The 17,995-nt window shown below is 43.7% G+C and overlaps 2 protein-coding genes across 31 annotated transcripts in view; both read right to left on the bottom strand.

Annotated features, from left to right (window-relative positions):
- Nucleotides 1–158: 158 nt before the first annotated feature.
- On the bottom strand, nucleotides 159–7,110 carry LOC101063347 (coiled-coil domain-containing protein 6). The gene is made up of 9 exons (XM_003963737.3): nucleotides 6,817–7,110; nucleotides 5,686–5,835; nucleotides 4,544–4,672; nucleotides 4,193–4,296; nucleotides 3,726–3,886; nucleotides 2,646–2,802; nucleotides 2,239–2,339; nucleotides 1,618–1,739; nucleotides 159–1,231 (listed from the first exon to the last, which is right to left on the bottom strand). Exons 1-9 carry the CDS (start codon nucleotides 7,069–7,071, stop codon nucleotides 1,037–1,039), a joined length of 1,374 nt encoding a protein of 457 aa, XP_003963786.1. The 5' UTR covers nucleotides 7,072–7,110; the 3' UTR covers nucleotides 159–1,036.
- A 523-nt stretch (nucleotides 7,111–7,633) lies between these two features.
- LOC101067381 (ankyrin-3-like) overlaps nucleotides 7,634–17,995 on the bottom strand; it is a 79,139-nt gene continuing 68,777 nt past the window's right edge. For 23 of the 30 annotated variants that reach the window (XM_029835496.1, XM_029835497.1, XM_029835507.1 and 20 more), the window contains 10 exons: nucleotides 17,751–17,825; nucleotides 15,990–16,121; nucleotides 15,732–15,875; nucleotides 12,438–13,815; nucleotides 12,139–12,301; nucleotides 11,750–11,830; nucleotides 11,346–11,429; nucleotides 11,116–11,220; nucleotides 10,233–10,324; nucleotides 7,634–9,397 (listed from right to left, as the gene is read on the bottom strand). In XM_029835496.1, coding sequence (XP_029691356.1) covers nucleotides 10,253–10,324; nucleotides 11,116–11,220; nucleotides 11,346–11,429; nucleotides 11,750–11,830; nucleotides 12,139–12,301; nucleotides 12,438–13,815; nucleotides 15,732–15,875; nucleotides 15,990–16,121; nucleotides 17,751–17,825 — 2,234 coding nt within the window. In that variant the 3' untranslated portion in view covers nucleotides 7,634–9,397; nucleotides 10,233–10,252. Of the gene's footprint in view, nucleotides 9,398–10,232; nucleotides 10,325–11,115; nucleotides 11,221–11,345; nucleotides 11,430–11,749; nucleotides 11,831–12,138; nucleotides 12,302–12,437; nucleotides 13,816–15,731; nucleotides 15,876–15,989; nucleotides 16,122–17,750; nucleotides 17,826–17,995 lie in introns of those variants that run through there. The other 7 variants (XM_029835506.1, XM_029835493.1, XM_029835503.1 and 4 more) reach the window with 7 other exon arrangements.

Raw genomic sequence — 17,995 nt, 5'->3', positions numbered from 1 at the left:
CTCAAGGCTGCTGCTCTCCTGATATCTCCCAGGAACGTTTTTCCAATAGAACACCCTGGAACCTGCCAGCTGCTGTAGCCTTTCGCTTCTGTGGCTTCACAGCAGTGCCGTTACCCAGGTCACACACAGAGGAACGTGCACACCACCACACAAATGGCTGCTGTTGTCTTAAGAGCTTTAATCATACATAGAAATTTAATTAAACAGTACCATTCATTTAGAATGTTGGTTCTTTTCCCAGTATGTATATTTAGTGTAAAGAGCATTTCCTTTTTCTGATGAGGAATATCCACAAGGATGATAAAAGCTTGAGAAACACACCAGAAAAGCAGAGACTGAGTACATGACTATGTCGTAACACCTCAGACTACATTTCAAACAGCTTCAATGGTGCCATGGATCTGTGTTTTATGGACCAGCATCCCTTCTTTTTCCACATCATCTGAGGAAAACTTTTCAGAAGGTAAAATAACTGGAACTCTCTTTGTTCAGTGCTGTGATGGAGGATTTCCCAGCAGTTCTCTGAAACTGCATGTTGGTGCTCACCGAGGGGTTGAAAGGACCATCGCTGTTCTGGGCATCAATGATCCACCACATCCATCTATTAAGACATCTGTTTCTCTGGCCAAGCATCCGTTCGCTGATCCAAACGTTCAAAAATAAGTACTGTATGTGCTGTTTGTGCTATCGTAGAAGCGCCACAACAATTTCAACCAGCTAAAGTCCAAAGCAAAGAAAAATGTAACATGTACAAGACAAAAGGTGGAACAGATAATTGGCCAACAAATCCCCATTTTTCAGTCCATCTGTTTCTTTTACGAGTAGTAACGTCACATGGTTCTGTCAAGGAGCCACCATTACAGAGGACCGCCCACCAACCTGCTTCTCCCCTTTACATGATTTGAAGCTGTTTCGTTGTGGAGTTGTTAAAAACTGAGAAACCTGTCTTCCAGAGCTGGTAAAGATGGAAGCTGCTGTAGCATTGTAGCATTCGGTGAGCAAAACCTGCACATAAAGACAGAAACTGTGTGTGTGATTAAGGCTGGGAGGGCGGCGGCGCTGCGACGTGCTGCGACATCGCTGCCGGAGATGACACGGACTGGACCATTGGCTGAGCTGGCGGGGGAAGTGGAGGTGGAGCCTGCTGGGCACCTGAGTGTGTGTTTGGTGAAGGTGGGGGTGTTGGACGTTTGAATTTGTCAGGACTAGCACTCCTCCTTGGAGAGGGCCTCTGTTGGAGAGAAAACAGTCTTTAGACAGTTTGTTTTTGAGAGTTCATCACGTTGCCATGGGGTTAAGGATCATCAACTATCATCACACAACAAAAGAGTCAAAAACAAAAGGTGGCAGAGGAGCAACCTGAATAAGTGCTTCTATCTATAGCCGTGGCAGCTTTTGGCTGATGTAGAGTGATAATAACACAATAATCCCCCTCATATAAAGTTACTGCTGTCACTGCAGAGATTAATCAGTGGATCACTGGAACATTATCCAACCACAACAACAGTTGCAAAAATTCAGACATTTTCCTGCATCAGCATTTAGATTCTTATCTGGGTAGGAGTATGTTGGACAGAAATTAAAGTGTTCCTGGTGGGTGCGGTCTGTCCCACTTACTGCTACGGCATGTGAGGAGCTTCCGTGGACGTGCAGGGCGGGGGAGTTGTAGTGGGAGATGGCCGCTCTGGACAGGGTTGCCGGAGGGGTAAAGCCAACTGTGTGACTGCCGTATGAGAGACCTGCATAAGACACACAGGATTGGTCACACAAGGAAGATGAGGGAGTTCTGATGGATGAATCTAACTAAACACAAATGCCACAGGTAAAGTGGGGACACAAGTCCAACACAGATATTCCAGGCAGGAATACTGCATTATAAAACCGACTGATCATGCTTAAAAAGCTCAACTGTCATTCTTGACCCTCTAATAAATCTGGATTCTATGATTAGTAATAACACACAGGTCATGTGATGTACTTCTCTTTCCCCCCCTGTTAACACACACACACACACACTCATTTACAGAAGTTGAAATTGATTGATTAGCATGGATGCTGACTCTAGGCAAAAATATGGTGTCATTATTCATAAATTAGGCCCGGAATGTGTCCAGTAAAACTGGAGTAGGACTGCAGCCATTGACTCATTACTTTCTAAACCTGACAGACAAAAATTTACTTTAGAGACTGTTTTAAACAGGTTATAAACAGCACACCAACCACTGGAAATGAACATACCTGGGGATATGGGTCGGCTGGAGCTGGGTGAGGGGGTGTAAGGGATGGGGCTGGACACAGTTCTTGCTCTTAGACCCTGAGCAGACATCTCGTTGAAGTATCTGAGAGTGTTAAATAGGTCATTGACACACTGAAAAGATTTATCTATTAGAACTGATTCAGAGTCAGTGGCTGATTGGCGAGATTAAACAGGTGTTTCTAGAAGTACCAGTAAATGTTGACAGAAAACCAAGAGTAGATCTTTGTCCAGGTTGTGGTTAAACATTACATTTTTAATCTGACATCACAAAGCCACAGCTGATATTTCCCTCCTGGCTGAGCAGAGCAGATGAAGTTGATGAAGTCACTATGTGAATCATGTCAGCAGCTATCTGATCGTTTGTCTCAGCGTCTGTCCCATTAGCTACCTTTCATCATCCATCTCCAGACTGGATTCACTTTCAGACAGTTGCCTGCACAATGCTTCCCTGCGCTCCATCTCTCTCTGAAGCTTCCTCTGCAGCCGGATGTTCTCCTCCCTCATGTGTCGCTCCTCCTCAATGTACTGTGCACGTTTCTCTGTGTCTGTCAGAATAAACACAAACAGCAACAGTGAAACTCTGCTGGGCGTCAAAGCGAGCAAAATGCTTAGCAGCTCCCTCTAGCGGTGGAAAAGTACAGGGGACGTTGTACAGGTTTACTGGTGTTGGACACCTTCCCTTTCCAAGTCCTTTAGCATATATATCACAGCCGATTGTGCACACACCTACAGGGAACAAAATCAGACCACTAAGCCACTGCAACCAAGAGGGTTATTTTTTTTATTTTTTATTTTTTAAAAAGAGGATAAATGGAATACTGTTGTGTGTTGTTGAGGAAGTGTGATCCCTAAACCACAACACTCAAAAGTACAAGGCAGCTTTGTGTGCAGCTGTTATATATCTGCTGAAATTTTGACAAACCCTGATACTCTCCAAATATGATGACTGACACACAGCCCGGTGCTTCTGTTCTACAATAGAACTTGTGCCAAATTACCAGCAGCAGAAAAAAAGGCCTATAAATGTAATTGCTGTAAAAGCCCAAAACCAAACAGCCCCATGAACAGCTCAAGCTGCCTTCTATTAGCAGGACAACCATGTTTTTTACAGTCATTCAATTAACTGACAGGCAGTGATCTTCGGGGCCAACATCAACTAACTATTTTGGATTTGATTAAAGACTGCAGCAGCCACATGTCTAGGGCGCCCCCACCTCTGGCCGAATGCAGCTTGGATGGGCTCCAGCCCCCCACAAGGAAAAAGTTGTAGAAAGTGGATGGATTAGAAATTACTGGTAGCCTTTTAAACACACAAGCATTCATCCCATCTGACATTTGCCGCCACCCTTCTAGTTTGTCAAAAACCACCCATAATGTGCCTCCACTGATTTGGTTCAACGACCTTCGCGCCTCCTCCTCCATAGGTCAAATCCTCCATCTAGCTCTGATGTGATCAGAGGCCACTCACGCTGCAGCTCGGTGGTCCGCAGACTCTTCTTCAGCCTCTCCACCTCATTCTTCAGGAAGCGGATGTGCCGCATCATGTTCTCTGGTGAGTCGATCTCCATGGATACGTCTCTCGGGGAGGGAGGAGCTGACACGGGCTGGTCCAACTTCTCCTGGAGGATTCTAGTTTGAAGAGCATATGACCATATTAATAGAGCACCAATTATCAAACTCCAACTGTTGCTTGGCAGCAGCTCTCTGGACCAAAACTGCACGGTGGTAATAAACACATTAAAGATCCATTTAATGGTGCTGGAAATTAGATTTAATTAAAAGAGATAACTTCCAAAGTTCCTCAAGTAAGAAAACACAGGTAATTTAAAGCTTCATTTTAATGTGTTGGGATGTGATGTATTAAAAGTGGGCTTCAGTTGTGATCAATAGATATGACAGTGAGGTGATGCTGAAAGCTCCAGTCAGATTCCAAACCTCTTCTCTGCCTCCAGTTTGTCCATTCTTTTCCAAAGTCTGTTGACCAATGCTTCTTGTTCTTGCTCTAATGTGTTCTCAAGGTCTATCTTCTCCCGTCTTAACTGGAGGATAAAAAACAGAGATCCAGAGACAGAAAAGCTCTGGTGATGAACCCAGTCTACACTGCTGCAGACTCCACCAACAGCATCTCATTCTGCACCCTGACAGTCATCAAGATGTCACCTGAATGTGACCTTATGTACATTTCAACAGCTGTGAGGTCACACTGGAAACTCTGCAGGAGGCAGACTAGAGGCATAAACTCTCACTCTGGATGCTAAAATCTGTTGGTTGTTAGTATCGGAATACCTGCTCCAAGGTCAGCTGCTTTGCGATGGTTTCATTTTCCATCTTCTTGATCTTTTTCATCAGCTTGTTCACCTGGAACTCCTGCTCCTGCTCCAAGTGCTGCTCCAGCTCTGCTTTCTCATGCTGAAGCTGGATTGGAGGAGGCGGAGGAAATGAGATGCACGAGAGGAAAATCACACAAAAAGTGTTTGATGACTGCAGATTGAAACAGACACTGGCATCGGCCGAGAATGGGTTCAGTGAGAATCAAAGTTAATGTTCAGATCCTACCAGACTGTATTCACTACTTACTGAGAACTAAATAAGAGAACTTTAGCAGCTCAGTCACTTGAGTAAAGGCTACGCCTGAGCATTACAAACATGCACACATCACCAAAGAAGCACTTTCAACGTCGACCTTTATCTGGCTTACGTTTGAAAAGACAGCTGTTCGCAAAGAATTGGAGAGTTTCCACTGTTCAGTTTTAGTGACTATGATAAGGTGCCAGGCAAAATGCAGGCTATTGTAGAAGAAAACTCCACCTTTCTGTGGAGTTTAGCCAAAGAACCTGCTCGTTTTGTTCTAGACTTCATCAGGCACAGAAACTTCAGGGAGTACGAGCTGAACAGACCAACAACTTCTAATTATGTTATTATGGGATCATCGTGTCAAATGTTTTATGAGCTCGTGCTCTTAAAGGAAAACACATAATAAGGCAGAGAAATTATTAGAGCTCTAATCAAAAGGCTGAAAGACTTAATAGTCACCCACATAAACAGTTGGACAGATGTGATTCTGCACAGAAACCTCTCTCACTGGTCTCTCAACTAGAACACATTCTCAACTGCACGCACTAATATCACCAGTCAGTCAGCACCAGAGCCACAAACAGAGGTGCTCAGAGAAAAACAGCAGACCATAAAAACCCACCTGTTGCACCAATCAGGACCTGATTATTGTTCTTACAAGGAGCAATCAGGCTACAACAACCCATTGAAACAGCGAGCAATTGTGCACGTGTAACATGCAGCCGGAACCAGACAGACTCAACCAAATAACAGAGTTATTATATAGGAAACACAAACATTATAAGATTAAAGCCCGTCTTAGAGAATTAAAGGTATTAAAATAATCATGTCATAACACAATTCCTGTTACTTACCTGCATGAGTTTCCTTGACAGTTCATTCGTGAGAAATTCCTCCTCCTTCTCATAGTTAACGGCTAAAGTCTCCTTCTCCTTCTGGAGGGCCTGGATTTTCTTAAACAAGGTGTTGCTGATAAACTCTTCCTCCTGTTCTGCCCTCGCTTGCTGCAGAAAATTAAATAAAAGGGACTCAATGACAGTAGCAGAGTGAATTTGGCTCTCTGGTCTGTGCACATTTCTCCTGGTTCAACTGGACTGCAGATCAACCAAAGTGCTGCAGTCACGTCTGGCTGCCAAGGACGAGGCCGAATTTCCTCTCAATGAAATCAGCGGAGGAAGAGGAGGCAGTTGCAACATCAGCGCGATTACTCATCTGTTCCTCTTTCAAATTCTACACTATCTCTTTTCCTTCTCAGCTCAGACTGAAACTCTGTTACCGTCTCCCCAACTAGGGGGATTTTTGAGTTGGTCACGTATGAGGGAAAGCAGAGGGCGAGTTGTGTCCCACGCAGATGGGGAGGACAGTGGACGGCGAGGATGACTGGCCACATGAGCCTGATGTTAAGCTAGTTTGCTATGGTTGGCCTACATACTTCCTACCTGCCACACATATCACGTTCACATTTGTATAAACGTGGCTCTTACCAACAGTGCATGGGCACACATGATACATCACTGTTCGCCACCACCCTGCTGGGCTGTACCGACACCGTGTCCCGGGCGGACTGAACGTGGTGACGACGTCTGCCATAAAGTCACCAGCTGATCAAAGCCCCAGTTCACTAACTCGCAAGGTGAGAAGAGCTCCTCTTTATTTGCACATATTGACTGACGTTAGTTGCTGTGCTATGTGTTCACAGCAGCACATTACAAAACAAAGCAGGAACCTTCTAGCAACGTTAGCTAAACGGCTAAATGAGCAACGTACCCAAAAGCTAATATTGTCAGAGCTAACGTTATCAAAACTCGTGAATATTGTAATTTGACAAGGACAACACTTTTATACAAAACATTATAAGGCTACGATGACTATAGAGCACTAACCAAGCTACATCGGATACGGCTAACTGGTTGGTGAAGTATATTTATAACAAGAGGCGTGGGTATAGCATGTAGCTACTTAGTAAGCTAGCTCCATGTACTCACAATGGTGACGCTAGCTTTGCGGAGGTCCCGATTTTCCTCCTGCAGGGCTTTGCACTTGAGTTTGAACGTTTCCAGCTCAATTTTAAGAACTTTATTCTCTTGTTGCAATGAAGCCAGTCGGTTCGTTAGTTCTTCCAGGCGAAACTGTGAAATAACTATGCTCGGTTTCCCCGTATTTGAAGCGGAAGACGACATCGGGGTGGCCGAGCTGCTCCCCGCTCCGTCAGTGTCACTCTCGCTTGCGCTGTCCGCCATATCTGTGCGACAGTGACGGCGGCTCGAGCGCTTGAGAGGCGCAGACGGCGGAACAGCCAGGCAGGTGACCTTCACACGCTTTCTCACAGCGCTCCCACACGAGTCACTCCGGTATTGCACCAGGCTGTTTCGAGGTATAACGCTGCTCACGCTCAACCAGACTGGTGGTTTTAATACTCTTTGAGTACTACAACTCTATCTGAAACCTAAACAGGAATAAGGTGCAATCATGCAAGTGCGCAGTTAGAGCTCAGGAAGTCCTAAAATTGTTGTTTAATTATCGTGAGAAACCCAAGCTTTGTAGATTAACTAAAGAGTTTGATAACAAGATGGAACAGTCATCGTTTCAAACACATACATTGGGGAGTAACTGCGATACTATGTGCTCAGCTTTGTTCCCAATTTTGCCCGTCGATGTTTTAATAGAGGAAAAGGCTGGGAAATATCCAGGATAAATGTGATTTACTCACATATGCTGCAGAATTATTCACAAGCACTTGTCACCTGCTGGCTTTGAGTTATACAATGAAAACCTAGCCAAGGAGACAAAGAACAGAAACAGTGATATTGCAAAATCAAGGCTTTTTTTTTATTTTTGTGATCATTTTTTTATGATGTGTGAAACATTTGTGGTGGCATCATTGCTGCTATAGTTTCTAAAAGACTTTGAATAACCAAAGTGCTAGAATAGTTACAGTAGTTCAATGGCTTCACTCTTGTTAGTACGGATTGTACATCAGAAAATCTTCTCTAGTGAAAACACATATGAAACAAATTGACAGATCAGTAATATGAAAGGATCATTTATCTGCTGACTGATATAGTAGTAAGAGAAGGGCTGTGTTATACAGTAGCACCCTGCCTGGCTTCTTTGAGGAGCCAAACCCCTCAAAATCACATCATTTTTATTAAACAGCAGACGTTGGCATGAACCGCCATACCAGTAGAACACCACTTCAGCTACAAGGACTCCACTGAAAATCAATAAAAAATATCTTTTCTAACGCTATGTATAATAAAACTTTGCCGATGAGCTAAAGAAAATGTCTATTGGAGCGCCTATTGACATTCAGCCTAAAACATCACACAGTTTCAGAGGTAAACGCCATTTATTTAATGCTTAAATAATTATCTTGATGATTCAGTGTTTTGTTATACAATGCTATTCCAGACTACAATCAAATAATGTCTTTAAGTGTCCTTAATGTATGATTTAAATTAACAAATTAGAAAAGTCAAACTAAAATGCCCCATTTTCCAGTTAGAAAACCAAACGGACACTTTTCTAAGTGGGAACAAACAGTGAACAGAGACTCCTACGTCTTTACAGCCAACACGTATGACACACTGGTATTTCTACAGAGTTGGCCTACGAGCATTTACATTCACATTATTTTATTCTTGTTGCAGAAACCCCCTCCTCTTACACAAAGACAGACAAGACATCACACCCTCGTTCTCAACAAAGGTGAGAAACGTCTGAGTGGTTTTGTTTGCAGTGGAAGATAGAAAACTGTGTTGAGGTTTTGGGGCCATGCACACACAGATAAAGGGCTTCCTGATCCGAATAATGTTTGTAAACTCGTAAAAGTCCTCTTTAAATATACTGAACAGCATGCATGAAAAACTCTTTGTATGATTAGTTTTCTTCCCACTTTGGGAATCAATGACATTTCATTTTACAAGAAAGTTTCCTCATTTAAAATCAAACAAGCTTTTTTCATGTACAAACATTATACCTGCTTTAATCATTAATTACACAATAAACTGTGAAATTACACTCAATTCTTAAAAAGTGGACTTATTTCAAAAATCTGTTTGAAATTATGTGAAAAATTACTTTCCTTAGTCCTTTTTTTAACTGCTCACCCCATTTTTACACACTGGAAGTCTATATACAGAAAAAGGTTTTGTGTTAAAGTTTCAAAAAGGAAGAAAAATGTCCCAAAATTTCCGTGCTGGTGATAGCAGGTCTTCGGGAAGAAACTGAAAGCAAATAAGGCGGGTGTTAAAGTTGGGTCGAACGGGTTTTGTCTTGGTTTTTTTGTGCCATCTTCCATCCCAGATTGGACCACTGTGGTCATCAGTGAAAAGTCTTTTTCTTTAGAACTAATCAAAAAGCTCTCAGTGGACCAGTGGCACATTTTATTCTTCCGGATGTAGAAACATTTTCTGTGGCTCAACCGTCAGAAAAAGCTGCAGCACTTTTGACTGACAGCTCGTCACGTTTACATGCTCATGCGAAAGTTGTCACGTCTTTCTCAGGAAGTCTTCGTCCTCCGAAGAGCCTCATTCCCAGGAGTGATTGAGCTTGTAGCCTGAACATCTGAAAGGCAGAAAAGATGACAGAATCCTGCCCTTCCATCAACTTTATCAGTCACATTAAAGCAGATTTGGAGTGTGCATCTACAGATGGTAGCATGGCGTCATGGTGGCCGCCCTCGCCATCCAAACTCAGCTTTTTGCACTGATGGACTGGTTCTGTGCAAAAGCAGCAGAGGTGAATGGCAGCAGGGATTAACGGTCTGGACAGCTGGATAACACACAACAACACCATTGTGCGTCGGGGATTTAGTGAACAAAAAGCAGTAATGACGGCAATAATGCTGAGGTGTTTGTCCCCTCACCGTCAGTAGCAGAGTGCCACAGGGTAACTGGGCTCGGACATACTGGTGAATCTGGGAACATATGATCCCTTGTTTGGAGTTCAGCATCACTTCAATGACTATCATTATCAGAGGTTATGGAAGCAGACACTCCAGCTGTAGAGCAGGTAAAACTGAAAGAAGCAGCATTCTTTTTTAAATCAGAGCAAGAGAGAGCACAATAGGTCCTGTCTGGGTTCAAGGCTGAGCCGCTCTGACCAGCTCGGTCACGTCAGGCTCTCAGCCAAAGGCTGATCAAACAGTCCAGCATGGAGAATAAGTGGGATCGGCTTTTCTGTCAGGCTTCAACTCTGCATTCATTCATGTGTGCCAGTACTACAATATCAGACATGGAACCAAACGCACTAACAAATGTGTCACCAAAGATGGCACTGAAGAAGAGACATGTGTGGAGAACTGCAAAGGCTTTTGCAGGAACAGAACACATAACCTTCTGGCTATGAGGCTGCATTTCAGTATTTTGCAGTATGACAATTAAACTGACAGTTAATGTACCTGATAGACCACAAAATTGTCTATGAGTGGCCTTTTTTATCCCCCAATCGTCTTTCCTCTTTACGTCTGCTGCTCCTCGATCCTTCTCCTTGCTAAAAATAAAGACAGGCACAGAAATATATGTGTGAAAAGAGGATGAAAAACAACATTTAACCCTGAAAAGGAAAACGAATACAAGAGAGATCCACACATCAAAGGAAACAAGCTGAAAGTAGAAATGTAAGTTGTAACAGTCAGAACCAGAGTCACTCCATCCTGGAGGAGGAGAAGGTTGTTATCTTGGACAACAATAGGAACCAGAGAGACAGTTTAGTGCAACTGGTGACTGGTAATCCAGTTCACATTTCAAAAGAACAAACAAAGCACATAAGTCAGCAGCTCTTTTATTTTGGTAGGACAATGAAAACCAAACCAGGTCAAAACACAGCAAAAATGCACCCTGTTAGAGCAGAGTAACAGGGTGGCTCTCTCAGGCCACCAGGTTAGTCAGAAAATAAGCTGACCAAGGACAGAGCTTCCACTACGCAGAGTTCTTTTTGACGTAAAGCTGCAGGAACAGTGCAAACAAAAGGTACCTCTAAATTTTAATGCATCTTTAACCCAGACAATGAGTGTTGTAGTGACATGCTGACGTCACATCAACATACAGAATTAAGGTAACGTCATCGGAGGTTCAGAACACCGCCAGCCACATCACAGGTGTTGCATTGGTCATGAGCTGGGCCCCAGGCACTTATGGAGATGCTGGTGGAAGAGTTTTTTTATCTTTTAAAACCACCTTGTCAGCCTGGGAGTTACTTTCACAGACTGATCCCAATGCAGATTTACGTCAAGTGCTCCAGTGTTCACCAAGAATATAGTCAAAAGGTCTGATCATGCCAACCTCGGACCCATCTCCTGGCAGACTGGGACAGAACCAGTACCGTGTGTCACGTCCATGGTTATCGGGTGTGGGAGTAGATACCCGACGAATCACCTTCCTGATTACCTACCAAAGGTCGATTTTTAAAGAGGAAGGGAAAAATCTCAATGTGACTAATAAAAACAAGCAGCCTTCTCCTCATACGATGAGCGTTTCTCAGGAGTTAGGAAGGTTACAAAACTATACTTTACTTTTCTACTGATGAGGTTACCATCATGGTCCATATAATGTTCTTCAGTCATAGATTCGCCGGGGATATTCTTTGCTTCTTCTCCCTGCAAGTGTTTGTTGTCAATATATGAAAGAAAAACATTTTCTCACCCTGGTCACCTCACACACACACGCGCACACACACCCACACACACGCACACTCTGACAGAGTATAAGAAAAGCTGAAATAGGACAGTTTTCACACAGCCAGAATAAACATCTACATCATAATGTGAGATTCCATGGAAAGTGACAACAGAGAATGAGACAGGAGAGGGGCCCCAACACCAGCAGTAGTTCTGCTGAACACTGCACACCAGCGAACACCTAAGAGCTTAAGCTAAAGATGGCTTGGCTCAGCTTCTACTCCAGGTTTTTATGATACCTTCAGAATGAGACGCCGTCTGAAGATTCTGGTGGTTACAGTCTGTTCTTCTTCGGACCCGGAATCTACACTAACCTGCTGCTAAAAGGGTCAAATAGTTGTGCAAAGACATGGAGAGTCATATAAAGAAATGTCACTTATAGTTCTTTAGGTTGCTTGCATCAAAGGTTTAAGTGTCTTTCATTTCATGTGCAGTAAAAAAAGCCAACTCTGCCTTCAGCAGGAACACAGAGCAAAACCACTTGCTTCAAAAATAAGAGACAGAATCTCAGTTAAACCAAATAAAAAACCTGTGAAGTCTGCCATCCCAGCGCACTTATATTACAAGAGGACAAAGGGTGGTGATGCTGTTGGGTACTAAATGGTGATAGAAAAGTTTCCAATGTTACCTGAACTTTCTTTTCCGATATCAGTGCGTCCTTTTCCTTCCTATCATTGGATAAGTCCGAGGAGCTGTCCTGAGGTGAATGCTTAGAGCCGTTGCCATTGCGTCGAGATTTCCTGGATTCTCCTCTAGAAGATGAAGTAATGGAATCGCTAGAGTTTTCTTGGCTGTTCGGGCAAAAAGAAGCCTGATCAGCATTGCAGTGGTATGAAGATTTAAATACCTGCAGAGCTTTCAAACACGAATGAGCTTAATACATTTTATGTGAGTGTGTAGTTCATCTGATGGCACAAAAGCTTTTACCTCTCTCGCCTGTCCAGCAGATCTGAGCTGACGCTGCGGCCTGGTGTTGGCGGTTCCACGTTTACACTGGAAGAATCACTGTGCCAACCTACAAGTGACAACACTTCCTTTTCTGTCTGTTCAACCTGATTAAAACTCTCTTCAAACCTGACTTCTATCATCCCTTTGAGCTCCTTTTCCCCCTCTGTGCATTGTCCTTTTTCCACAACTTCCAACAGCAATCCTCCTGTGAGTTCTTCATCTCCCTCCTCCTCTTCCTCAGTGGATCCTAATTGACTGTGATGATCGCCCCAGGCCTGGGGGAAGAGCCGAGCTACAATCCAGCCCTCAGCCACAACATCCCCTTCTGATATGAGGCACGCATCACTTTGAGTCTCAGATAACCGTTCTTTATCCTCCAACTGTAGATCTACAGTACCCATTTTTCCACCCTGGCAGACATTTACCTCACTGCCCCCTTCAAATCTTTCACCCTTCAATGTTCTTTCAATGAATTCTGTGACAATCATAGGTTCTATTTTGTTATTTCTGAAATCAGACGCAGCAGGAATGAGCCGTGCTCCTGGCCTGCTGTGGACCTCTCTTACCTCCACATGACTACCTCCCCCCTTCATCTCAACCACAAGCTTCTCTTTCTCTCCTTGTTCAAGCAAAGCATTTGCTTCTGCATCTGCCCACTCAGACCTATCTTTTGTTATCATCTCACATTTTCTCTCTACATTTTTGAAGAAGTCCAGCTTTAACCACTTTTTCACATTTCCCTCCAACTCTGTAGTAACCATCCTAGCCACCTTCTCCATTTCCATCTTCACATCCTTTTTATTTTCCTTTGAACCTACAGCTACCTGCTTACCAATTAGAACACACGTTTGTCGTCCACCTGCCATTCCTGGTCTATCAGGTGATGAAGGGGTGATGGATGCGATTGATGTGAGTGAAGGGGAAGACGTGGAGAATGCCATGTCAGTGTCCAACTCGCACACTGCTAGGTGGGGGTGGGACTTGGTCTTACAGCTCAGCTCCATTCCTTGATAAAGTCTGTCCTCCTCCTCACTCAAAAGCAGCTGGTCATTCAGAGCGATGTGGGGCTTTCTGACCTCAGGAGGAAGAGGATCAGGGAGTTCAAAAGCTGGAACCGATAGGACAAGCTCACAGGGTCTAGGGGGGTTGACTTGCCCTCTGCTATTGGGCTCAGTCTGGGGGCTCCAGGGTAGGGTCTGGGAGCCAGGCAGCAAAGGGATGTCTGTCTTCACATAAAGGCAGTCTCGGTGGTGCACAGGGAAAAGGTTTGGAGTGACTGGGAGTTCTGGTTCCAGGAACTGGGTGTCAGAATGCAGTGCTACAGGGGACCGCAGCTCCGCTAGAATGTTCTGATAATCTGTTGGTGACACGATGACAAAGGTAGAGGCATACACACTCCAAAGCATGCCACAAAAGAATATAACATACAAACACTGTGACATGGACAATGGCACCTGCACACAATATAAAGCATGTGTTCAGACAACTGTCATGATGGTTGAGTCAAATAGATTGATTTAAATGTCATATTAAGGGTATAGTGTGTATGGAGGAGCATTTGTCACTCTAAAAGGTGTGCTTACTGTATAAATCTTAATATTTCAGTGCTGCCCTCCTGCTTACATAATGTCAGGATGTAGCCAGAGTCTTTGCTGAAGAACCAAGGAAAGGAAGCCATAGTAATATGAACTATATATACAAGAGCAGGTCCTTAGTCCTAGGGCAGTCTGCCATACAGAAAGCACTTTTCCCGAGGTTTAAAGCCTCCAAACATCAAATATGTTCCTTTATATAGACAACTTTTAATGCTGTCAGGAGCCAGGAGTTAGTTCTTTTGTGCCATTAAATATTTGCCAGATTAGTGACGAGAAACCAATTAAACTGCAAGAATGAAAGTTACAGGTGTTAATGTAAAAGATGAAAGATGAAAGATGTGAGAGAAAAAGAGAAAGAGCAGAAGAAGCTAAATGAGTATTTCCATTGTAGAGGGGTCATTGTGTTTGTGAGCAGGTGCAGGGTTGGAAGGAGCACAGGTACACTGGCACACAGGACAAGGAGACAAGGAAGGAGGCGGAGGGGAGGAAGGACTGGGGCTAGGACAACAGGACGTAGATGGGGACATGGACGGGATTGTGGAGGCAGGACAGGAGCCAAACGCCACCTGACATGTTAAATGCTCGCTGCTCAGAGAGGCTGCGGCCAGAGGTGAGACAGGCAAGGCAATGGGTTCAGAAGAGGTATCAGCAGATGTCAAAGGTAAAGGTGAGGTGATGAGAGGAATTGGGGAGGGTGGATGCGGGGAGAAAGAGAGGGCAGGAATTTGATGTGGGTCAGCAGTAGGAGTAGGGAACTGGGGTTCAAGTAAGCTGGGCTGTAATGGTTCAAACTGCACTGGCGGTGCCAAGTCTCTTAGCAAAATAGATGACTCATAACTTGGAGATCGGCGTGAAGAAAAGGGATGGCAGGGAAGCGCTGCAGTGGCTGAGAGCGGAGTCGGGGGCGGTGTAAGCGTCCGTGATGAAAAGGTGGGATGCAGGAAAAAGGGCCCTGTAGTGGTTTTAGGAGTTAAAGGAATAATTATGCAAACTATGGGAAAAGGAATGAGGGGGGTTTATGGAAAAAAGAAACAAAAATTCAGATGAGAAAAGTGCTTTTGCAACAAGGCGAAGATAAATAAATTAAAGGATGTGCTGGGTTGGCATGGTTTCATACATGACACTAGGAAATATCAACACATGGCTCTTAGTATTCTAAGAGCTGTTATGTGCATGAAGATAACATCAGCCGATAATGCTGCAGCCTTGGTGGTGAACTGGAAGACAGGGAGGAGGAAGAGGAGGCCCTTCACAGAGGAACATTCTCTTATCTTTCCAAGGAAGGCTCAGAGAAGCAGGAGGAGAACTAGATGGACTAAATATATAGACTACAAGATCATAATATCTTTCTGCTCAAACAGATGTCAAAGCATCTAAAAAGTATGTTCTATGCGACATGCGATAAAATGTGACATGCTCAGCTGGATACGTGACTGCTAGAAGGAGTCAAGCACATTTCATTTTCAAAGATCACTGTTACTTTAGAAGAAGTGTAATCAATGGAAATCATTATGTGAAGAGTTAAAGCTGGAAACATCATTGTTTCTACATTGAACTGAACAGATCAAAGTACTGATTAGTGGGCCCATTTACTTCAGATTTATACGACAATCTGTGCTCTAACGCCGTACAAGTTAGAAAAAAGTTAGAGGTTAGTGAGACAAAAAAGGAACTTTACCATCCGCCTGATCCCGGAAAACTGAACTGTCATCGGCAAAACATCTTGTGCCTGAAACGTTACCGTAGTCAAATATTGGGCCCTCTAGTAAAGTAACTATGTCCATCCGATTGACTTTGGCCAACACTGTGGTTAAGGCATCCGCTGTGGAAAACGGCAAAAAGAAAAAGCAACAATGAGAAATAAAAAAGCAACATGATTTACAAGGAGGCAACTGAGAAAGAAAAAAAGAGTATTTTTAGTTATACAAAGTCTTACTTGTGGCGTTTTTCCCTTCCCGGCTGACCCATTTCCTGAGCAGCATGAAGCTCTGTGCTGTGAGAGAGTTGGGATTCTCTAGTCTGATCTGGTTAATCTCATCTACTGTGAAGTTCATCTCCCGTGCTAGTTCTGTGGTGAGAAATGGTCACTAATTCAGTCCAACAACTCAAATATTTAACATGTGGTCTGAACATATCACATTATTCATGGAAACACATTTCAGAGCGTAACATAGATGTACTTGTATTTCAGTCATTTACAGGTTGCTTTTGTCCAAAGCGACTTGCGCCGAGACACAATCAAGCCACTACTGTATGCAACTGACACTAATGAGACTGAAAGCTTATAGTCCTAAACTACCTGGTGCAACTATCAGAGCAGAGCTGTGCAGAGTTAGTAAAGAGGGATATAAAGAGAGAGTAGAGATGAGAGAGGAGGAGATAAGAGATATGCCGTTGAGAGCAGGATCTCCCAGATGAGCTGAGTCTTCAAGATCTTTTTGAAAGTAGAGAGGGTCGCTCCTGCTCTGACAGAGCTCTGGAAGTTGTTCCACCATCGGGGAAAAAGAGAAGAGTTTGGATTGTCGTGTCTGAACAAGCAGCTTTGCCAGAAAACCATCATTTGAGGAACACAGCAGAAGAGGGGCAGATGGGCTCCAACAAAGCTGTTCCAGTAAGAAGAGCAGACCCAGCTGATTCTCTGTAGGTCAGCAGAAGGGACTGAACTGAATATGGGCAGCTACAGGTAGCCAGTGGTGCTCCAGCAGCAGTGGGCTGATGCGGGCCCACTTCAGTTGGGTGAAGACCAGAAGCACCACCACATTCTGGACCATCTGAAGCAAGCACATTGGCACTCCCAAAAGAATTGCAGTAATCCATGCGGGAGATCACCATGACTTGTAGCAGCAGCTGAGTGGTGTGTTGGGTTAGGAATGGCCCAATTTTGCTGATGCTGAATAAGACAACGAGACCAGGGGACTGAGGCTACATAATCAGAAAAAGTCAGTTGATCCTCAACCATGAGATTTTGAACAGCCTTGGTACAAGCAAGAGACAATGTGTTGGTGTTGATGTTAAAATTGTGATGAATGCATTGGCTGGCCTGGAAAACCAGGAGCTCCGTTTTACCAAGGTTAAAGCTGGAGGTGGTGATTCTGCATCCATGCTGACGTGTCCAAGAGACAGTTTAAAATCTAGTCTAAGACTGAAGGTTCATCTGAGGCAAATGACAGGTAGAGCTGGGTGTCATAAGAATAGCAGTGGTATGAAAAAGCGGATTATTGGCCCCAGTGAGGTTGTATATATGATACTGTGTATATGATATAGGGCCCCCGCATTGACCATTGAGGGACCCCAGTGGAGAGCTGGTGAGGAGGCGAAAGCTGACCTTGCCACAACACCCTGAATGAACACAGATTGGTAAGATTCAAGCTAGGAAAGTGCTCTGCCAGTGATGCCCAGGTCAGAGAGAATGGAGAGAAGGAACAGTTGACTGGATCAACTACGGCTGATGAGTCAAGCCTAGCTTGATGCCAGATTAGTTCTAGTCAAAAAGGAGGTTTCTTGACAGGAACTCATTAATTTAATTCAAAACCACTCACTCCTTTATTTATTTAATGTATTTATATTGTTCATTTGTATATTGTGAAGGATTTTTTTCTAAGAAAATGTTATTGTTTGGCATTGTAAGACCTTAACTTATCCTATTTACCTGAAGATGGTAGCAGATAACAGGATTTTAGAAAAACCTTTTAATTACCTGTCCAACTCAGTCCCAGATGATCTGCAACAATAGCCATCCGTAAATCTGTTCGCTCACAAGGACTTTGGGGACCTGATAATGTACAGAACAGTAATTCATTAGTAATAATCTTTTTCTGCTTATGCACAAATTACATTAAAAGAAAACAGATATTTGACCTTTTCTGGACACCTTTCCATCCAAAACAATAATAGCATTAATTATGGACATTTAAAAAATATTTCTATGAGTTAGAAAATAAC

Source organism: Takifugu rubripes, chromosome 4 (genome assembly GCF_901000725.2).
Source record: "Takifugu rubripes chromosome 4, fTakRub1.2, whole genome shotgun sequence".
NCBI classification, from domain to species: domain Eukaryota; kingdom Metazoa; phylum Chordata; class Actinopteri; order Tetraodontiformes; family Tetraodontidae; genus Takifugu; species Takifugu rubripes.
This window is presented reverse-complemented; position numbering and strand designations above follow the sequence as displayed.

What these genes read in the sequence shown, in the direction of transcription:
- LOC101063347 (XM_003963737.3), bottom strand. Translation starts at nt 7,071, where the DNA reads ATGGCGGACAGCGCAAGCGAGAGTGACACTGACGGAGCGGGGAGCAGC. An exon ending in AGCAGCTGACCTTGGAGCAG is followed by an intron (nt 4,297 to 4,543) that starts GTATTCCGATAC and finishes TTTATCCTCCAG; the next exon opens with TTAAGACGGGAGAAGATAGA. An exon ending in GCGGACCACCGAGCTGCAGC is followed by an intron (nt 2,803 to 3,725) that starts GTGAGTGGCCTC and finishes TTATTCTGACAG; the next exon opens with ACACAGAGAAACGTGCACAG.